The sequence below is a fragment of the Pristiophorus japonicus genome, chromosome 5 (assembly GCF_044704955.1).
Source record: "Pristiophorus japonicus isolate sPriJap1 chromosome 5, sPriJap1.hap1, whole genome shotgun sequence".
Classification (NCBI taxonomy): domain Eukaryota; kingdom Metazoa; phylum Chordata; class Chondrichthyes; family Pristiophoridae; genus Pristiophorus; species Pristiophorus japonicus.
In genome coordinates, this window is record NC_091981.1 from 226,585,740 (window position 1) to 226,608,060 (window position 22,321).

At 44.6% G+C, this 22,321-nt stretch overlaps 1 protein-coding gene across 3 annotated transcripts in view; it reads right to left on the reverse strand.

Annotated features, from left to right (window-relative positions):
* rsu1 (Ras suppressor protein 1) overlaps positions 1-22,321 on the reverse strand; it is a 291,182-nt gene that overhangs the window by 214,731 nt on the left and 54,130 nt on the right. For all 3 annotated transcript variants that reach the window (XM_070880064.1, XM_070880065.1, XM_070880066.1), the window contains exon 3: positions 7,443-7,493. In XM_070880064.1, coding sequence (XP_070736165.1) covers positions 7,443-7,493 — 51 coding nt within the window. The remainder of the gene's footprint in view (positions 1-7,442; positions 7,494-22,321) is intronic.

Genomic DNA, 22,321 nt, shown 5'->3' on the forward strand with positions numbered 1-22,321 from the left:
GCGACCCTACAAAGATTTAGCTTAAAAAAAAATTGCATAACTGGTCTAAACTCCATCAGTCATTTCTACAGAATTAAACCTTACTTCCCTCAAATTTGTAACTTAAACTAGCAAATAAAGCCCAATATACAAATTGCTCCATCTCATAACACTTGTCCAAAGGTTCAAAGAATAGTCACAAAGCATATTCTAAACCAGTGATTCTCAAACTCTGGTCCACAACGGAGACGTTCCAGGGAGGCCATGACAACAAGACCCGCATCATCCCAGACACCTGCAGCTGGCCATCCACAACGACGAGAAACATCGAAACATAGAAACATAGAAAATAGGTGCAGGAGTAGGCCATTCGGCCCTTCGAGCCTGCACCGCCATTCAATGAGTTCATGGCTGAACATGCAACTTCAGTACCCCATTCCTGCTTTCTCGCCATACCCCTTGATCCCCCTAGTAGTAAAGACTACATCTAACTCCTTTTTGAATATATTTAGTGAATTGGCCTCAACAACTTTCTGTGGTAGAGAATTCCACAGGTTCACCACTCTCTGGGTGAAGAAGTTTCTCCTCATAAGAACATAAGAATTAGGAACAGGAGTAGGCCATCTAGCCCCTCAAGCCTGCTCCGCCATTCAATAAGATCATGGCTGATCTGGCCGTGGACTCAGCTCCACTTAGCCGCCCGCTCCCCGTAACCCTTAATTCCCTTATTGGTTAAAAATCTATCTATCTGTGACTTGAATACATTCAATGAGCTAGCCTCAACTGCTTCCTTGGGCAGAGAATTCCACAGATTCACAACCCTCTGGGAGAAGAAATTCCTTCTCAACTCGGTTTTAAATTGGCTCCCCCGTATTTTGAGGCTGTGCCCCCTAGTTCTAGTCTCCCCTACCAGTGGAAACAACCTCTCTGCCTCTATCTTGTCTATCCCCTTCATGATTTTAAATGTTTCTATAAGATCACCCCTCATCCTTCTGAACTCCAACAAGTAAAGACCCAGTCTACTCAATCTATCATCATAAGGTAACCCAGTCATTTCCGGAATCAGCTTAGTGAATCGTCTCTGTACCCCCTCCAAAGCCAGTATATCCTTCCTTAAGTAAGGTGACCAAAACTGCACACAGTAATCCAGGTGCGGCCTTACCAATACCCTATACAGTTGCAGCAGGACCTCCCTGCTTTTGTACTCCATCCCTCTCGCAATGAAGGCCAACATTCCATTCGCCTTCCTGATTACCTGCTGCACCTGCAAACTAACTTTTTGGGATTCATGCACAAGGACCCCCAGGTCCCTCTGCACCTCAGCATGTTGTAATTTCTCCCCATTCAAATAATATTCCCTTTTACTGTTCCCCCCCCCCCCCCCCCCCCCCCAGGTGGATGACCACACACTTTCCGACATTGTATTCCATCTGCCAAACCTTAGCCCATTCGCTTAACCTATCCAAATCTCTTTTCAGCCTCTCTGTGTCCTCTACACAACCCGCTTTCCCACTAATCTTTGTGTCATCTGCAAATTTTGTTACACTACACTCCGTCCCCTCTTCCAGGTCATCTATGTATATTGTAAACAGTTATGGTCCCAGCACCGATCCCTGTGGCACACCACTAACCACTGATTTCCAACCCGAAAAGGACCCATTTATCCCGACTCTCTGCTTTCTGTTAGCCAGCCAATTCTCTATCCATGCTCATACATTTCCTCTGACTCCGCGTACCTCTATCTTCTGCAGTAACCTTTTGTGTGGCACCTTATCGAATGCCTTTTGGAAATCTAAATACACCACATCCATCGGTACACCTCTATCCACCATGTTCGTTATATCTTCAAAGAATTCTAGTAAATTAGTTAAACATGATTTCCCCTTCATGAATCCATGCTGCGTCTGCCTGATTGCACTATTCCTATCTAGATGTCCCGCTATTTCTTCCTTAATGATAGTTTCAAGCATTTTCCCCACTACAGATGTTAAACTAACCGGCCTTTTGTCTGTCCCCTTTTTTAAACAGAGGTGTTACATTAGCTGCTTTCCAATCCGCTGGTACCTCCCCAGAGTACAGAGAATTTTGGTAGATTATAACGAATGCATCTGCTATAACTTCCGCCATCTCTTTTAATACCCTGGGATGCATTTCATCAGGACCAGGGGACTTGTCTACCTTGAGTCCCATTAGCCTGTCCAGCACTACCCCCCCCCCTAGTGATAGTGATTATCTCAAGGTCCTCCCTTCCCACATTCCCGTGACCAGCAATTTTTGGCATGGTTTTTGTGTCTTCCACTGTGAAGACCGAAGCAAAATAATTGTTTAAGGTCTCAGCCATTTCCACATTTCCCATTATTAAATCCCCCTTCTCATCTTCTAAGGGACCAACATTTACTTTAGTCACTCTTTTCCGTTTTATATATCTGTAAAAAGCTTTTACTATCTGTTTTTATGTTTTGCGCAAGTTTACCTTCGAAATCTATCTTTCCTTTCTTTATTGCTTTTTTAGTCATTCTTTGCTGTTGTTTAAAATTTTCCCAATCCTCTAACTTCCCACTAACCTTGCCCACCTTATACACATTGGTCTTTGATTTGATACTCGGTCCTAAATGGCTTACCCGTTATCCTTAGACTGTGACCCCTGGTTCTGGACTTCCCCAACATTGGGAACATTCTTCCTGCATCTAACCTGTCTAAACCCATCAGAATTTTAAACGCTTCTATGAGATCCCCTCTCATTCTTCTGAACACCAGTGAATACAAGCCCAGTTGATCCAGTCTTTCTTGATATGTCAGTCCCACCATCCCGGGAATCAGTCTGGTGAAGCTCAACAAGCTGCTGGGACAAGTAACCATGGCTCAGGCAGAGTGCTCCGCAATATCCAGGTCGTGCTGCCGCCAAAGAAAACCTGTGCTGGGAGCACGAAGAGCGTCCAAGAATGAATCCAATAAGGCTTTTTTCAAAGCCACCCACAGTATCTGTGAAAGAATTCATTACTGTCTTAAGGGAGTCAGAGAGATCTTGAGTTAATTTAATGATAAATTTTCCAGTTTTAGATCTGTCCACGTGTATTTTCAGTTCCCTATCTCAATTGCACTACTGCTCGCACAGATCCCCCTCTAGTTAGTGAATAATTAAAAATTAGTGAAGAATCAGCAATTTTGAAAATTCCACCACCTTTGGTTTTGTGAATAATTTAAGAATCATTTGTGCATAAATGATAACTATAGATATTCAGAGATGATGAATTAATTTAATAATAAAAAGGGCCTGATTCTCTCTCTTCCCCCCCCCCCTCCCCCCCGCCCCCGAGAGTTCTGGACTCCTTTGATCAGTTAGAACATAGAATAAGCGCGGGCACGAAGAAGCCACTCTTGGGCTGTACGTTTCTTTCCAATATCTGTTTGTACCGCATTGTTCCTCGACTCGTCTGGAGTTCATTTTCATTTCACTTCCTTTGGAAATGAATTAAAATTGATGCTTTTGCCAATTCCAAATTACATATACATATATTAAATTTTTTTTTAATGGTTCGTAATTAAAATATGAGCAGTAGTTTTTAGGACAGTACTTAAAATTAATATAAGTAGGAAAGCGAACAGCAGGCACAGCTTTAAATAAATCAAACATCACACCATGGATAGACAGACAGTGAGAAACAGGCACACCCGTCTCACTCATACTGTAAGCAAAGACTGGTTTCCTTAAAGGCATTATGAAAACACTCTTTATATGCAGCACTTTCATATTATGAGCATTATATAGTATTATAATTTAGATGGGAGGTCCGTGATTACAAATCAATTTGAAAAGGGGTCCTTCAACCAAAAAAGTTTGAGAACCACTGTTTTAAACAAAAGTAATTTTTTGGAACAGTACAGCAATGAGCCCCCCACTTCTATCTCAGAGAACAGGAACAGGAGTCAGCCATTCAGCCTCTTGAGCCTGTATCACCATTCAATTAGATCATGGCAGATCTGTACCTCAACTCCATTTACCCACCTTTTCCCCATATCCCTGGATAGAATGGTTTAGTCCTAATTAAGATCATGGCCCCTTGTTCTGGATCCTTCACCAGAGGAAATGGTTTCTCTGTATCTCTCCTATCGAATCCCTTTGTCAGTATAAATATCTTGATTAGATCACTCAAGTGAATATAAGTTCATCCAACCGGTTATAATAGAACACTTTTAAGCCCCGGTATCATTCTAGTGAACTAGTGCAGTATCCACTCCAAGGCCAATATATCCTTCCCGAGGTATTGCGCCCAAAATTGAACACAGTACACCAGATCAGATCAGGTCTGACCAAGGCTCTGCACAAATGAAGCATTGCTTCTTCAGTTTTGTATTCCAACCCCCTGAAGATAAAGGCCAACATTCCATTAGTCTTTTTGATTACTTTTTGTATCTGTCCACAAGCTTTTATTGATTTGTGTACCTCTCCAGTTCCTAGTCTCTCACCATTAAGAACATTTTCGAATTTGTCTTTCCTGGATCAAAGCGATTGATCTCATACTTCATAAGTATCAGCTGTGGCTCAGTGGTTAGCACTCTCACCTGAGTCGGAAGGTTATGGGTTCAAGTACCACTCCCAAGGACCCGAGCATATAAATCTAGGCTGACATTCCAGTGCAGTGTTGAGGGAGTGCTGTACTGTCGGACGAGACGTTAAACCGAGGCCCTGTCAGCGCTCTCAAGTGGACGTAAAAGTTCCCATGGCACTATTTCAAAGAAAAACAGGGGAGTTATCCCCGGTGTCCTGGCCAATACTTATCCCTCAATCAACATTATAAAAAAATTATCTGGGCATTATCACATTGCTGCTTGTGGGAGCTTGTTTGTGCACAAATTGGCAGCCACGTTTCCTACATTACAACAATGACTACACTCCAAAAGTACTTCATTGGCTGTAAAGCGCTTTGAGACGTCCGATGGTCGTGAAAGGCGCTATATAAATCCAAATCTTTCTTTCTTTATACTTCCCCAAATTGAACTCCATCAACATCCTGGGGGTCACCATTGACCAGAAACGTAACTGAACCAGCCACATAATTCTGTGGCAACAAGAGTAGATCAGAGGTTAGGTATTGTGTGGCGAGTGTCTCACCTCCTGACTCCCAAAGCCTTTCTACCATCTACAAGGCACAAGTTAGGAGTGTGATGGAATACTCTCCGCTTGCCTGGATCAGTGCAGCTCCAACACCACTCAAGAAGCTTGACACCATCCAGGACAAAGCAGCCTGCTTGAATGATACCTCATCCACTACCTTAAACATTCACTCCCTCCATCAGGATAGTGTGTACAGTGGCTGCTGCAGTGTACCATCTACAAGAGGCACTGCAGCAATTTGCCAAAACTTCTTCAGCAGCACCTCCCACCTCACGACCTTTACCACCTAGAAGGACAAGGGCAGCAGGCGCATAGGAACACCATCACCTCCAAGGTCCCCTCCAAGCTGCACACCATCTGACTTGGAAGTATATCATCATTCCTTCAATGCCGCTGGGTCAAAATCCTGCAACTCCCTCCCCAACAGCACCGTGGGAGTACCTTCACCACACGGATTGCAGCGGTTCATGAAGGCGGTTCGCCTCCACCTTTTCAAGGGCAATAAATGCTGGCCTTGCCAGCGACACCCATAATCACATGAACAAATTTTTTTTAAACTTGCAGCGAAGGCTTCTCTTCCCATCCACGCACCAGTGCCTTAATCCCCTTCTCTTCCGCGTTTACATCTGCCTCTTGGTGACATTATGTGCAGATATAGGGTCAGCTTCCATGTGTACACCGACAATACTCAACTCTATCGCTCTATCGTCTTCCTCGACCCAGTCACTGCCTTGATGTTGTCAGACTGCCTGTCCAACATCCAGTCTTGGATAAGTCACAAGTTCCTCCAACTAAACACCAAGAAGACTGAAGTCATTATCCTCAGGTCCTGCCACAAACTCTGTTTCCTTGCTACAGAACCCAACACCTCCAGCCATCATTTCAGACTGAACCAAACTGTTTGCAACCTCGGCATATTATTTCTCCCCGAGCTCAGCTTCCAAACCATACAAGTTATGATGTTTTCTACATTAAAAGGCACTATATAAATGCAAGTAGCTGTTCTTGTAGCATAGACATTTTATCTCATGAAATAAGTGCATTATGTAGTCCAGTCAATCAGATAAGCAGAGCTTTGCATTGGTCAGCTGATAAGACAAAATATATTGTAAAACCTAATTATTGGAAAAAAAATATAAAGACACTACCACTTTTACTCTTAAACATAGAAGTTTGTAACAGTGTTACCTACAGAGCATGTACTCAATATAGACACTATAAATCGCACATTCATTAGCTCCACAGTTTATAGAGATGTTAAACTTGTGTAGAAACTTGCCTAGACCACTCCTGGAGTACTGTGAACAGTTCTGATCTCCATACTATGAAAAGGATAAAGAGGCAAAAGGATATAGAGGCATTCGAGAAGGTGCAAGAAAGATTTAGAATCATTACAGCACAGTCGGAGGCCATTCAGCCCGTCGAGCCTGTGCCGCCTCTCTGCAAGAGCCCTTCAGTTAGTCCCACTCCCACACCATTTCCCTGTAGCCCTGAATATGTTTTTCCTTCAGGTACTTATCCAATTCCTTTTTGAAAGTCATGGCTGAATTGGCCTCCACCACTCTTTCAGGCAGCGTATTTCAAATCATAAAGGTACACTCTTAATCTTTAGAAATACTTAAAAGTAAACTCCCACCATAAAATTTTAGTACAGGTTGAACATCTCTTATCTGGGATTCCCTTATCCAAAAACCACCCCTCGTCCGGCACCATTCCTGGCCACCGGGTGGCACATGCGCAGAACGGAGCCGGTCAAAATCCTTCCTTCCCCGGTCTCAGAACACACATTTTTTTTAAATTCAGACAGGGTACTCACCAATATAATCTTTCTCCTTGATGTCGGGGCTACCGACTACCTCCACCTCGTCACCCTGCTGGAACTCCTGCAGCCACAGTGCTCGGGCCAGCAGCTCCTCCGCTCAGCACTCCCTCCAGGTCCGGGGCGGGTGGGGGGTCGGCCAGCCCGCTGACTCTTTGGGGCCTGCTCGGGCTGCGCCAACCTCCTCCCCACTCACCCCTGACCTCGGGCCGATGACCTCCCCTCATCCAGCAAAATCCCTCATCTGGCACAGGCCAGGTCCCGAGGGTGTGGGATAAGGGAGGTTCAACCTACAAACCTGCATCTCCTTTTAGAGTTACGGGTAGATGCATTCCGCCACAGAAAACCTACCATTGCAGGTCACCACATCAGCTATAAGGCACTCCAGAAAATTGCGCCATAGGATTTATCTCCAACACTACACCAACCTAGCTGGCCGAAACCTATTCTCTGGGTAGACATTGTACAATTGCCCAGCAGCATTTAAATTATGTTTCATAAAAGAAGTAATCACTGAAGTTTGCTTACTTGTTAACTTGTTGTGACTCAGCACCAGCTGGGTGATGTTGGAAAGAGTGACTGCAACAGAACAAAAAACAATATAATACAAGTGGAAATCAACACAATGACTTCAGTCTGAACATAGAACCAACATTGAAGGATACAAAATCATGTCCAATTTCTTTTACAAAAGATCCTTAACTTTTATTTCAGTTGCTACTGAAAATAATCCTTTTCATCTCCGCCATAAGGGCGATATGTGTCAGAGAAGTCGATCTCTTTGTTATTAAAGTAAGACACTTAAACCTATGACGGCATTCTACTTGTCTTGTAGCTGTCCATGAGTCAGTCAGCTACAACGTTGGTTCACTTGATACGATGCTGGTGACCATCACAGGGATACTTTCAGCCTAATAACCAGTATGGATTGGACAGCATTATTCAGCACTGTCCAAGAAACAATTGGAAAGATTTAAAGTATAACAACATTTTAGATAGAAGCAAAGCACTCAGAAAAAGTGGTATAATAAAATAAAACAAAATACAATGCAAAACAAAAAGATTTTAAAAAAGCACAGGCTCCAAATTAAGAATGATGTTTCCACACTCCCACCTAAACAAATAGACCGGCTATCTATCGTTTCTGTAGGACTTTTGGGAGTGAATACGTGGGATTTTGTAATAAGCACAGGTAAAGTTTTGGACAAGATATAACTCTAATGAAATAGTATTGTGCTAAATAGTCACGACTGACACCTCCCCATAACTTTCTGACATTTATAAGCCGACTAGGATTTCAATTCAACTGGAGTGCAAACGTATTGAGGAATTAAGAACCTGCCAAGACCATCTGTTATGTCATACTCAGTCAGTCAAGAAAGGCTAGACAAGCCCAATTTCCATCTGTAGATGACTGACACTTAATTTAATGCTGTGGAAAAACCAAACTAATGGGTTGAATGGAGAAAAACTTCATTTTTTTTAAATCTCCTCAAATAAGAGAAGATATCTTTACTTGTGAATTTGAGATGGTGCCATTTAATTGTATTTCAGACCACTGTGTAATGTCTAACCATGCATGTATCCTTTATTCAGGTTAAATAACTTATAATTCAGCTTTATTTTTCCTATAGCAGCAACTCTATCAAAGATACAATTATCAATTTTGAAAACCTAGAAATAGAGGACAGAATTTTCAACTTTGTCAGGGCACAACAGGCAGTACTAGATCGGTACTGATCTAGTACTGCCTGTTGTGCCCTGACCAAAGTTGAAAATTCTGCCCTCTATTTCTAAATTTTCAAAATTATATAGAATCATAGAATGTTCACAGCACAGAAAGAGGCCATTCGGCCCATTGAGCCCATGCCTGCTCTCTGCAAGATCACTTAGCTAGTCCCACTCTTCTGCTCTTTCCCTGTAGTCCTACAAATTTTTTCTTTCAGGTACTTATCCAACTCCCTTTTGAAAGCCACGATTGAATCCGACTCCACCACCTTTTTAAGCAGTGCATTCCAGATCATAACCACTCGCTGCGTAAAAAAGTTTTTCCTCATGTTGCCTTTGGTTCTTCTACCAATCACCTTAAATCTGTGTCCTCTGGTTTGCGACCCTTTTGCCAATGGGAACAGTTTCTCCCTAACTACTCTGTCTAGACCTTCATGATCAAATCTCCAATCAACCTTCTCTGCTCGAAGCAGAACAACCCATTTCTCCAGTCTATCCACATAACTGAAGTCCCTCAACCCTGGAACCATTCTTGTAATTCTTTTCTGCCCCCTCCAAGGCCTTTGCATCCTTCCTATAGTGCGGTGCCAAGAATTGGATACACAATACTCCAGTTGAGGCCGAACCATTGTTTTATAAAGTTTCATTATAACTTCCTTGCTTTTGTACTCTTCGCCTCTATTTATGAAGCCCAGGATCCCGTATGTTTTAAAAAAAAACACTTTTTCAACCTGCCCTGCCACCTTCAACAATTTGTGCACATATGCCCCCGGGTCTTTCAGTTCATACATGGCCATTAGAACTGTACCCTGTTGTTTATATTGCCTCGCCTCGTTCTTCCTACCAAAATGTATCACTTTGCACTTTTTTGCGTTAAATGGATTCTGCCACGTATCCGCCCATCTATGTCCTATGCCTGTGTTATCTCCAGACTTGACTATTCCAACATACTCCTGGCTGGTCTCCCACATTCTACCCTACATAAACTAGGTGAACCAGACTGTTTGCAACCTTAATGTCATATTTGACCCTGAAATGAGCATCAGACCACATATCGGCAGCATAACTAAGACCGCCTATTTCCACCTCCGTAACACTGCTTGTCTCCGCCCTTGCCTCAGCTCATCCGCTGCTGACTCCCTCATCCATTCCTAGTTACCTCTAGGCTTCTAGACTTGACTATTCCCTCCTGGCTGGTCTCCCGCATTTTACCCTACGTAAACTAGAGGTGATCCAAAAGTCAGCTGCCCGTGTCCTAACTCACACCAAGTTCCACTCACCCATCACCCCTGTACTCGCTGACCTACATTGGCTTCCGGTTAAGCAATGCCTAGATTTCAAAATTTTCATCCTTATTTTCAAATCTCCCCATGGCTTCACCCCTCCCCTATCTCTGTAATCTCCTCCAGCCACACAAACCCCCTGCCCAGAGATGGTTGCGCTACACTAATTCTGCCCTCTTGAGCATCCTTTGGTGGTCGTGCCTTCTGTTGCTTAGGTCCCAAGGTCTGGAACACCCAACCTAAACCTCTCCACTTCTCTTTCCTCCTTCAAGACGCTCCTTAAAACATAACGCTTTGTCTAAGCTTTTGATCACCTGTGCTAATTTCTACTTATGTGGCTCGGTGTCAAATTTTATATCTCATAATATTCCTGTGAAGCACTTTTGGACATTTCACTACATTAAAGGCGCAATATAAATACAAGTAGTTGTTTTTGAAGTCTATCACTATCCTCCTCACTGTTCATTATATTTCCAAGATCTGTCATTTGCAAATTTTCAAATTGTGCCCTGTACCCTGCCAAGTCGTTAATGTACATCAAAAAAAGCAGTGGTCCTAGAACTGACCCCTGGGGACCACCACTGTATACCTTCCTCCAGTCTGAAAAACAACCGTTCACCACTCTGTTTCCTGTCACCTAGCCAATTTCGTATCCATGCTGTCACTGTTCCTTTTATGTCATGGGTTTCAACTTTGCTGCCAAGTCTATTATATGGCACTTAATCAAAAGCCTGTTGGAAGTCCATGTACATTACATCAACTGCATTGCCCTCATCAACCCTCGCTTATCGCATCAAAAAACTCAATCAAGTGAGTTAAACATGGTTTGTCTTTAGCAAATCTGTGCTGACTTTCCTTAATTAATCCACGCTTGTCCAAGTGACTGTTAATTGTCCCCGATTATCGTTTCTAAAAGCTACCTCATCACCGAGGTTAAACTGACTGGCCTGTAGTTGCTGGGTTTATCCTTACATCCTTTTTTGAACAAGGGTATAACATTTGGAATTCTCCAATCCTCTGGCACCAACCCCGTATCAAAGGAGGAATAGAAGATTATGGTCAGTACCTCTGCAATTTCCACCTTTGCTTTCCTCAGCATTCTAGGATACATCTCATATGGTCCTGGTGACTTATCTACTTTAAGTACAGCCAGCCTATATAGTACTTTTATCCCATCCAGTATCTCCACTACCTCCTCATTCACTATGACTTTGTATCTGTCTTTTCCAAGGGAGAAGATGCTGCCAAAGTACTTATTTAGTACCTCAGCCATGCCTCTGCCTCAACGCCTAGGTTTCCATTTTGGTTGCTAATTGGCCCCAATCCTCCTCTTACTATCCATTTACTGTTTATATGCCTATAGAAGACTTTTGGATTCCTTTTTATGTTAGCTGCCAGTCTATTCTCATACCCTCTCTTTGCCACTGTTATTTCTTTTTTCAGTTTTCCTCTGAATTTTCTATATTCAACCTGGTTCTCACTTGTATTCTCAACCTGACATCTGTCATAAGCCCTCTTTTTCTGCTTCATCTTACTCTCAGTTTCATCATCCAGGGAGCTCTGACTTTGGTTGCCCTACTTTACCCCCTCATGGAAATGTACCTTGACTGTACCCGAACCATCTCCTCTTTAAAGGCAGCCCATTGTTTGATTACAGTTTTGGCTGTCTGATTTTCCTTTCCATTGCCTGTTTTATGCCCCTGCCGACTTTGACAGTTCAGTCCAGATTTTCCTTTTTTGAATGCCATTAATCAAGTAAATTTACCACCAGCTCACAAGTTTACGGGAACTCATGCTTCTAGCTATTCACCATTGTTACACTTTTACCTGTTCATGCTCAAAACAAAATATTTATTCCATTATGACTTTTAGGCTGCCCCAGATATTTCTGTTGTGCACAATGACGGAAATCTGTATACAAGAACTTCAGTTGTGTCATACCAAAGTCAAAGTGATGAGTTGGTCAGAATCAGAAAATAATTTTTGCATAGAATTTACAGCACAGAAACAGGCCATTTGGCCAGACAGGTCTATGCCAGTATTTATGCTCCACACGAGCCTCCTCCCACCTTACTTCATCTAACTCCATCAGCATATCCTTCTATTCCTTTCTCACTCACGTACTTATCCAACTGCCCCTTAAATGCATCTATGCTACTCGCCTCAATGACTCAATGTGCTAGCGAGTTTCACATTCACACCGATCTTAATGAAACCAAAATTTACAAAGTTTAGATTGCCAACAAATCCCCCCAAAATTCTGGACCACTGGACCCATCTGTTTTATTTGTTCTTAGTTTATGTGTTGTAATTGGGAGGCGGAGCGGGGAGATCAAGGAGGCCTACACGAGGCCCATCAGTCGGCAGGAGTTTGAGCATCGTCGGGAGGCGGAGCGGGGAGATTGATGAGGCCTACACGAGGCCCATCAGATGGTGGGAGTTCGAGCGTCATCGGGAGGCGGGGAGATCAAGGAGGCCAACAAGAGACCAGTCGGTGTAGCTGCAGCAGGGAGGCAAAAAAGTAGAAAGAAATCAAAAGGTGACGTCACAGCCAAGGGGGCAAGTGATTGGTGAGTAGCTTTTCTTTTTCTTTTCTATATCAGTAAGTAACATTTAGCATTGTTGTTGCCAATTTAAGTTAATCCAAGGGTTAAGACATGGCAGGAGAACTCGGACATGTGTTATCCTCCTCCTGTACTATGTGGGAAGTCAGGGATGCTTCCGGTGTCCCTGACGACTACGTGTGCAGAAAGTGTATCCGCCTGCATCTCCTGATGGACCGCATTGCAGCACTGGAGCTACGGGTGGATTCACTCTGGAGCATGCATGATGTTGAGAATGACGTGAATAGCACGTTTTGCGAGTTGGTCTCACCTCAGATAAAGGGTACACAGCCAGATAGTAAATGGGTGACCAACAGGAAGAGCAGTGCAAGGAAGGTAGTGCAGGGGCCCCCTGCGGTCATCCCCCTGCAAAACAGATACACCGCTTTGGGTACTGTTGAGGGGGATGACTCATCAGGGGAGGGCAGCAGCAGCCAAGTTCATGGCACCGTGGCTGGCTCTGCTGCACAGAAGGGCAGGAAAAAGAGTGGGAGAGCTATAGTGATAGGGGATTCGAATGTAAGGAGAATAGATAAGCGTTTCTGCGGTGGCAACCAAGACTCCAGGATGGTATGTTGCCTCCCTGGTGCAAGGGTCAAGGATGTCTCGGAGCGGGTGCAGGATATTCTGAAAAGAGAGGATGAACAGCCAGTTGTCGTGGTGCATAGGTACCAACGATATAGGTAAAAAACGGGATGAGATCCTACGAGATGAATTTAGGGAGCCAGGAACTGAATTAAAAAGTAGCACTTCAAAAGTAGTAATCTCAGGATTGCTACCAGTGCCACGTGCTAGTCAGAGTAGGAATCCCAGGATAGCTCAGATGAATACGTGGCTTGAGGAGTGGTGCAGAAGGGAGGGATTAAAATTCCTGGGATATTGGAACCGGTTCTGGGGGAGGTGGGACCAGTACAAACCGGACGGTCTGCACCTGGGCAGGACCGGAACCACTGTCCTGGGGGGAGTGTTTGCTAGTGCTGTTGGGGAGGGGTTAAACTAACATGGCAGGGGGATGTGAACCTATGCAGGGAGGCAGAGGGAAATAAAATGGAGGCAGAAGCAAAAGATAGAAAGTAGAATAGTAAAAGTGGAGGGCAGAGAAACCCAAGGCAAAAAACAAAAAGGGCCACATTACAGCAAAATTCTAAAGGGGCAAAGTGTGTTAAAAAGACAGCCTGAAGGCTCTGTGCCTCAATGCGAGGAGTATTCGGAATAAGGTGGACGAATTAACTGCGCAGACAGAAGTTAACAGACATGATGAAATTGGCATCACGGAGACATGGCTCCAGGGTGACCAAGGCTGGGAACTCAACATCCAGGGGTATTCAACATTTAGGAAGGATAGGCAGAGAAGAAAAGGAGGCAGGGTGGCGTTCCTGGTTAAAGAGGAAATTAATGCAATAGTAAGGAGAGACATTATCCTGGATGATGTGGAATCGGTATGGGTGGAGTAATGCGGTGGAGGAGAATTTCCTGGAGTGTATTAAGGATGGTTTTCTAGACAAATATGTTGAGGAACCAACTAGAGAGCTGGCCATCCTAGACTGGGTGATGTGTAATGAGAAGGGACTAATTAGCAATCTTGTTGTGCGAGGCCCCTTGGGGAAGAATGACCACAATATGGTAGAATTCGTTATTAAGATGGAGAGTGACACAGTTAATTCGGAAACTAGGGTCCTGAACTTAAGAAAAGGTAACTTCGACGGTATGAGGCGTGAATTGGCTAGAATAGACTGGCAAAGGATACTTAAAAGGGTTGACGGTGGATAAGCAATGGCAAATATTTAAAGATCACATGGATGAACTTCAGCAATTGTACATCACTGTCTGGAGTAAAAATAAAACGGGGAAGGTGGCTCAACCGTGGCTAACAAGGGAAATTAAGGATAGTGTTAAAACCAAGGAAGAGGCATATAAATTGGTTATAAAAGTAACACACCTGATGTCTGGGAGAAATTTAGAATTCAGCAGAGGAGGATTAAGAGGGGGAAAATAGAGTACGAGAGGTAGCTTGAAGGGAACATAAAAACTGACTGCAAAAGTTTCTATAAATATGTGAAGAGAAAAAGATTAGTGAAGACAAATGTAGGTCCCTTGCAGTCGGATTCAGGTGAATTTATAATGGGGAACAAAGAAATGGCAGACCAATTGAACAAATACTTCGCTTCTGTCTTCACAAAGGAAGACACGAATAACCTTCCGAATGTACTAGGGGACAGTGGGTCTAGTGAGAAGGAAGAACTGAAGGATATCCTCATTAGGCAGGAAATTGTGTTTGGGAAATTGATGGGATTGAAGGCTGATAAATCCCCGGGGCCTGATAATCTGCATCCCAGAGTACTTAAGGAAGTGGCCCTAGAAATAGTGGATGCATTGATGATCATTTTCCAACAGTCTATCGACTCTGGATCAGTTCCTATGGACTGGAGGGTAGCTAATGTAACACCACTTTTTTTAAAAAGCAGGGAGAGAAAACGGGTAATTATAGACCGGTTAGCCTGACAGCAGTAGTGGGGAAAATGTTGGAATCAATCATTAAGGATGAAATAGCAGTGCATTTGGAAAGCAGTGACAGGATCGTTCCAAGTCAGCATGGATTTATGAAAGGGAAATCATGCTTGACGAATCTTCTGGAATTTTTTGAGGATGTAACTAGCAGAGTGGACAAGGGAGAACCAGTGGGAGTGGTGTATTTGGATTTTAAAAATCTTTTGACAAGGTCCCGCACAAGAGATTGGTGTGCAAAGTCAAAGGGCATGGTATTGGGGGTAATGTACTGACTTGGATAGAGAACTGGTTGGCAGACAGGAAGCAGAGAGTCGGGATAAACGGGTCCTTTTCAGAATGTTAGGCAGTGACTCGTGGAGTGCCACAGGGCTCAGTGCTGGGACCCCAGCTCTTTACAGTATACATTAACGATTTGGATGAAGGAATTGAGTGTAATATCTCCAAGTTTGCAGATGACACTAAACTGGGTGGCGGTGTGAGCTGTGGGAGGGACACTAAGAGGCTGCAGGGTGACTTGGACAGGTTAGGTGAGTGGGCAAATGCATGGCAGATGCAGTATAATGTGGATAAATGTGAGGTTATCCATTTTGGGGGCAAAAACACGAAGGCAGAATATTATCTGAATGGAGGCAGATTAGGAAAAGGGGAGGTGAACGAGACCTGGGTGTCATGGTTCATCATTGAAGGTTGGCATGCAGGTACAACAGGCAGTGAAGGCGGCAAATGGTATGTTGGCCTTCATAGCTAGGGGATTTGAGTATAGGAGCAGGGAGGTCTTACTGCAGTTGTACAGGGCCTTAGTGAGGCCTCACATGGAATATTGTGTTCAGTTTTGGTCTCCTAATCTGATAAAGGACGTTCCTGCTATTGAGGGAGTGCAGCGAAGGTTCACCAGACAATTCCAGGGATGGCTGGGCTGTCATATGAGGAGAGACTGGATCAACTGGGCCTGTATTCACTGGAGTTTAGAAGGATGAGAGGGGATCTCATAAAAACGGATAAGATTCTGACGGGACTGGGCAGGTTAGATGCGGGAAGAATGTTCCCGATGTTGGGGAAGTCCAAAACCAGGGGATACAGTCTTAGGATAAGGGGTAGGCCATTTAGGACTGAGATGAGGAGAAACTTCTTCACACAGAGAGTTGTTAATCTGTGGAATTCCCTGCCGCAGAGAGTTGTTGATGTCAGTTCATTGGATATATTCAAGAGGGAGTTAGATATGGCCCTTACGGCTAAGGGGATCAAGGGGCATGGAGAGAAAGCAGGAAACGGGTACCGAGGGAATGATCAGCAATGATCTTACTGAATGGAAGTGCAGGCTCGAAGGGCCAAATGGCCTACTCCTGCACCTATTTTGTATGTTTCTAATCGGTACTCAAATATCAGAACCATACATGAAAATCGGATTTGGTGTAACAGCAAAAAATTGAAACACCAATTCTATTTGCCTTTTCCAATCTTCCCTATTTTAAAATCTCCTTGAACCAATCTAGCTTGTCCTGACCTTTGTCCCACACTAAAATTAACTTCTGAACCTTGTGCTTGCCTCGTTTGTCTCATGCTCCATTTTGGAGTTGAGAAAAAGCTTTGAAAAATTAGATTTTCATTGGTTTAAAACCATCTTTAAAAAAAAGATCAACTCTCAGCTAAAAATAATCCTATGCTTAAAAAAATTGACTGGTTGCACCAGATATGACCAGGTCACAGTCTTGGACAGGTTTATGCTTTACATCATGAAGGGCTGGCTGAACAAGTACACTCACTGACAGCTCTCACAATCTTACAGCATCTGGATAAGCAGCTCATCTACTTCACTAGATTGGTTAAATGTGCTCTTGCCATTAAAAGGGAATTTACTTTTGTGCATAATTCAGCAGACTGGCTGTTAAAAGATGTTCTCCTGAAAATCAGCAAATAAAAAAATTACCTTGTTTTAAAAAAAGCATGTGGGTGGAGCTGAGCATCATAAGAAATAGGAGCAGGGGAAGGCCATAAGGCCCTTCGAGCCTGCTCCGCCATTCAATAAGATCTTGGCTGATCTTATACCTCAACTCCACATTCCCGTCCGATCACCATATCCCTTGATTCCTCTAGAGCCCAAAACGCTATTTATCTCAGCCTTAAATATACCCGATGGTTTAGCATCCACAGCCTTTTGGGGTAGAGAATTCCAAAGATTCTCAACCCTCAGAGTGAGAAATTCTTCCTCACCTCAGTCTTAAATGGCCAACCACATATCCTGACATTATGCCCCCTAATTCTAGACTCTCCCGCTTGGGGAAACAGCCTCTCAGCATCTACCCTGTCAAACCCTCTCAGAATCTTATGTTTTAATGAGATCACCTCTCATTTTTCTAATCTCCAGCGAGTATAGGCCCAATCTCTCCTCATCGAAAAACCCTCTCATCCCAGGAATCATCAGGTTGGCATTGTATATGAAGAGCAAATACATCATTGTAGTAGACACCTCAAATTGCTGGAGAAGTACCACCAACGATGCCTTCGCAAGATACTGCATATCCCCTGGGAGGATAGAAGCATCGACGTCAGTGTTCTCGATCAGGCCAACATCCCCAGCATCGAAGCATTGACCACACTCGACCAGTTCCGTTGGGCGGGCCACACTGTCCGCATGCCTGATGCAAGACTCCCTAAGCAAGCGCTCTACTCGGAACTCCTACACGGCAAGCAAGCCCCAGGTGGGCAGAGGAAACGTTTCAAGGACACCCTCAAAGCCTCCTTAATAAAGTGCAACATCCCCACCTTCACCTGGGAGTCCCTGGTCAAAGACCGCCCTAAGTGGAGGAAGAGCATCCGGGTGGGCACTGAGTGCCTCGAGTCTCATCGCCGAGAGCATGCAGAAAATAAGCGCAGGCAGTGGAAGGAACGTGCAGCAAACCAGACTCCCCACCCACCCTTTCCTTCAATGACTGTCTGTCCCACCTGTGACAGAGATTGTAATTCCCATATTGGATTGTTCAGAGACCTAAGAACTCACTTTGAGTGGAAGCAAGTGATTTTGAGGGACTGCTTGTAATAGCATTCAGTACCACCATTTAAAAAAAAATCAATACTGTATGGAAACATGAAGAAACAGGGACAATGTAGCAGTTGCTGGGGGATGGGGGAGAGTGGGAGAGCCAGTCAGTACCTTGATACCTTTCCCAGTAAGCTTCACAGAAAACAACTGAATTCAATTCTATTGCAGGTCTTTTATTTTAAGTTTTAAATTATGCAGCACACCCTATATCGCTCCATAATTCTCACTACCACTTCTCTCGATCCCTCCACAGTCTCTAAATTGTCAGACTGCTTGTCCAATATCCAGTTCTGGATGAGCAGAAATTTTCTACAAATGAATATTGGGGAAGACCGAAGCCATTGTTTTCGGTCCCCGCCAAAAACTCCATTCCCTAGCCTCTGGCTCCATCCCTCTCCCCAACTTCTGTCGGAGGCGGAACCAGACTATTCGCAACATTGGTATCTTATTTGACCCCGAAATGAGCTTTCGACACATATCAGCAGCATAACTAAGAACGCCTATTTGCACCTCTGCAAAATTGCCCGTCTCCACCCTTGCCTCAGCTCATCCACTGCTAAAGCCCTCATCCATGCCTTTGTTACTTCTAGACTTGACTATTCTACCCTACGTAAACTAGAGGTGATCCAAAACTCGGCTGCCCTTGTCCTAACTCGTCCCAAGTTCGGCTCACCCATTACCGCTGTACAGATTGACATACATTGGCTTCCAGTTAAGCAAAGTCTTAATTTCAAAATTTTTATTCTTATTTTCAAATCTCTCCACGGCCTCGCCTCTCCCTGGGGTCAAGTTTCGGGCCACGCCTAGAACGGCGCAGCCCCGACATTGACACCCGTTTTTCGCATCCAAAAGCGCATCAAAAACTTACATAGTAATTCTTGGCCTTCAAGCAGGTCCCTCGGAACTCGGCGCAGCGCGCAGAGATCAGCAGGGGGGCGGAGCTACAGTGTCGCGTCGATTCTGAAAGTGCGGGGGGGGGAAGAGGGGGGGGGGCTAACTCAGATCCGAGGACGTCGTGCTGGCAGCCCTGTGCATGCGTGTTGGAGCGCGCACGCGCACACGAGATTACAAACATTGTCACTCGGTCATTTTTAAAGGAACTTGAAGAAAAGTGCCGATTTGTTTCGTGGATCTCTGGAAAGGCTTGGGATTGAATCTTGGTGATTCTGTGCCTGAAGCAGTGCTTTTAGCAGCACTGTTGAAGAAATCACCTGCTGAAATCAGTGAATGCTGCTTTTTGCTGCTAAACTTCTAGAACAAGTGCTGCATAGGTGCATGCAAAATAAGGACTGTGTGTTTTGAAAAATAAGTGTGTCAATCCAATTCAGCAATGGAACAACATCCAAGAACAAAGAATTTCTTGCATGAGGAAGTGGAGATATTAGTCAACGTAATTAAGCAGAGATGGCAGGAGCTAGATCCCAGCAACAGAGGACGCATAAAAGTGCCACCTAAAGAAATAAAGAAACGCTGAAACCAAGTTGCAGAAGATTACTGCGCAGTGGTGCATACCATGAGATCTGGAAGCCAGTGTAAAAAGAAATGGCACGACCTTGGTCAAGTAGTTAGCGTTAAGTAATACTTTCATTTTTTTATGTAATCGTAATTGTAATGTGACTATCTGTACGTCCCACCCTGCAGAAAGACGCACTCTGTAAAACGTTATATTTTACTCTATACAGAAGAAATTGGCCCACAAAAAAAAAGGAAGCAACTCGAACAGGAGGAGGCACACCCACTGACACCCTTGGAACAGAGGGTAGCTGCTATGATGAGTCGTACATGGAGAAAAGCAATCGGTACAGCACAAGCTGGGCCCGCACGCGAGGAAGAGGGCAAGTCCTGAAAATGCATCGTGGCCCTTCAAATCAACCTGCTGCCTGGCCTGCTATGTGTGAGAGTATTCATGCCAGCCATCCTGCCCCCTCCTTTGCTGTTAAAGATTTGACTGTTCTGATATATTTTGCAGAACATGATGATGATGATGATGATGATGATGCCAATCCTGAAGATACAGAACAAGAACCAGTAGAACCAGATGCGGACGATCCAGACCGGATGCTGGCAGCGATGACTGAAATAGCTACAGGGGAGACCTTCCAAATTAATGTTTATGAGCCCACATTAAGGGGCATCAGAGTTTCAACTCCTTGCAAAGGTTCTGGTTCCATCTTCCATGGTTTTGATTCCGACGTTGCGGGTCCCAGTGCAGCTGGTGATATAATGGAGCAGTTTACACCCATTCACCCACCGTCCCAGCCCACACCTCCCGCTCTAGTGCTGCCATCTGGAACACCAAGGATCCCACCGTCCCAGCCCGCACCTCCCAGTGTAGTACTGCCATCTGGAACACCGAGCGTTCCACCGTCCCAGCCCACACCTCCCAGTGTAGTGGTGCCGCGAGGAAGGCCCAGGCAGAGGAGAAGGAGATTGGAGACATGCTCTCCTGAGATGCAACATGCAACAGATGCGACTCAGGTTGTGGCATTGGGTATGGAGACAAATGAGCTTACCCGATCACTCATCGACAGCGTCAGTGCAGTGGGTGAAGAGGTGACGGTACTGATGGGAGAAATAGCAGTAATGACACGGAAACTTAGGGAGGGAATGTCCGAGGGAGTGCAATCGACGGCACAGGCCGTCAGGGAGGGCATGCAAGTGACGACACAGGCCCTCATGGGAGGTAGCTGCTGCAAGGGCACAATCAAATGACACCCCCAAGAAGAAATGAACAGTCATTGAGATGTGGATGAGAGATGGTTGCAGCCTTTCTTTGCTGCTTTTGTTCTTGTTCTTGATGTAGCTGTAGTAGCGTTTTTCAAATTGAAATTGTTTTGTAAGTTTTGTAACTTTACAACTTATAAGTGATCTTAGTGTAAATGCTCACATTTTGTATCTTATTTTGCACCTAAAAAGTGATCCTGAAGTTTAAGTGATCTTAAGAGTGTAAGATTTTTCACATTGAAATTGTTTTGTAACTTTACAAGTTTATAAGTGATCTTCAAGAGTCATATTAAAAAGTAGTTTGATATAAAAAAAATGTTATTGCAGTGACGTTAACTTTTCAATAAAATATTTTTTCATTAAAACTGAATCATATTCTATTAACGCAACACAACATAGGAACAATTCCAAAAAATAAACATGTCCATGATGCGCAACAGTTGTCGCAGAGCCCTCAGGCATCAGTAATTGAAACGTTCACGGATGAGCTGCTGGGGCAAGGCTCGAGCAATCGTTAAAGGAGCACAATGGACGGCCCTCCTCCAACCTCGTGCTCCGGCATCAGGCACTTGCATGCTTTCCTGATCGTCGTCATCATCCTCATCCTGCTCTTCTAAATTACTATCATCAGGCACTGGCCCCTCATGTGGGTCTTCTGGTTCCTCTACCAGCTCCTCCTGCCTCATGATGGCTAAGTTATGCAGCACACAACAGTGAAGTGACCGACAATCTGAGGAGAGTATTGCAAGTGGTCTCCGGAATGGTCCAGGCATCAGAAACACTGTTTCAAGATGCCAATGGTCCTCTCAATGATCCTGCGCATCGCAATGTGCGCCATGTTGTACTGACGGTCAGCTTCTGTCGGTGTCATGCGCAGGGGCGTCATGAGCCAGGTGGTCAGGCCGTACCCTTTGTCTACCAGTAGCCAGCTCTGCCCTTCTGGCTGCTGCTCAAACATGTCAGATATAACGCTGTCGCGTAGGATGAACGCATCATGGATGCTGCCAGGGTATCTCGCATCGACTGACATGATGCGCTGCTTGTCGTCACACACGAGCTGCACATCGATGGAGTGGAAACCTTTTCTATTCCTGTACTGCTCGGAATCCTCCACAGGTGCTCGCAAGGCAATGTGGGTACAATCAATGCAGCCCTGTACCTTTGGGAAGCCAGCAATCCTGAAAAGCCCATAGCCCTGTCATGGATCGCTTGTGTGGTCATTGGGAACTTGATGAAGTAATTCCCTCGCGCATACAGTGCAGCCGTGACCTGGTAAACGCAGGCATGTATTGCACGTTGCGAGATGGCGCACACATCTCCAGTTGTAGCCTGAAATGATCCCGAGGCATAGAAAGAAAGTGCAGCTGTTCCCTTCACTTCAACAGACAAGGCAGTCGGCGTTCTGCTTCTGGGCTGCAAATCTGCTCTCAGCATATCAAAGATCTCAACGACAACTTCTCTGTGGAAACGCAGCCTTTTGACACAATCAGCCTCGCTCATGTCCAGGTACGAGCGCCTGGT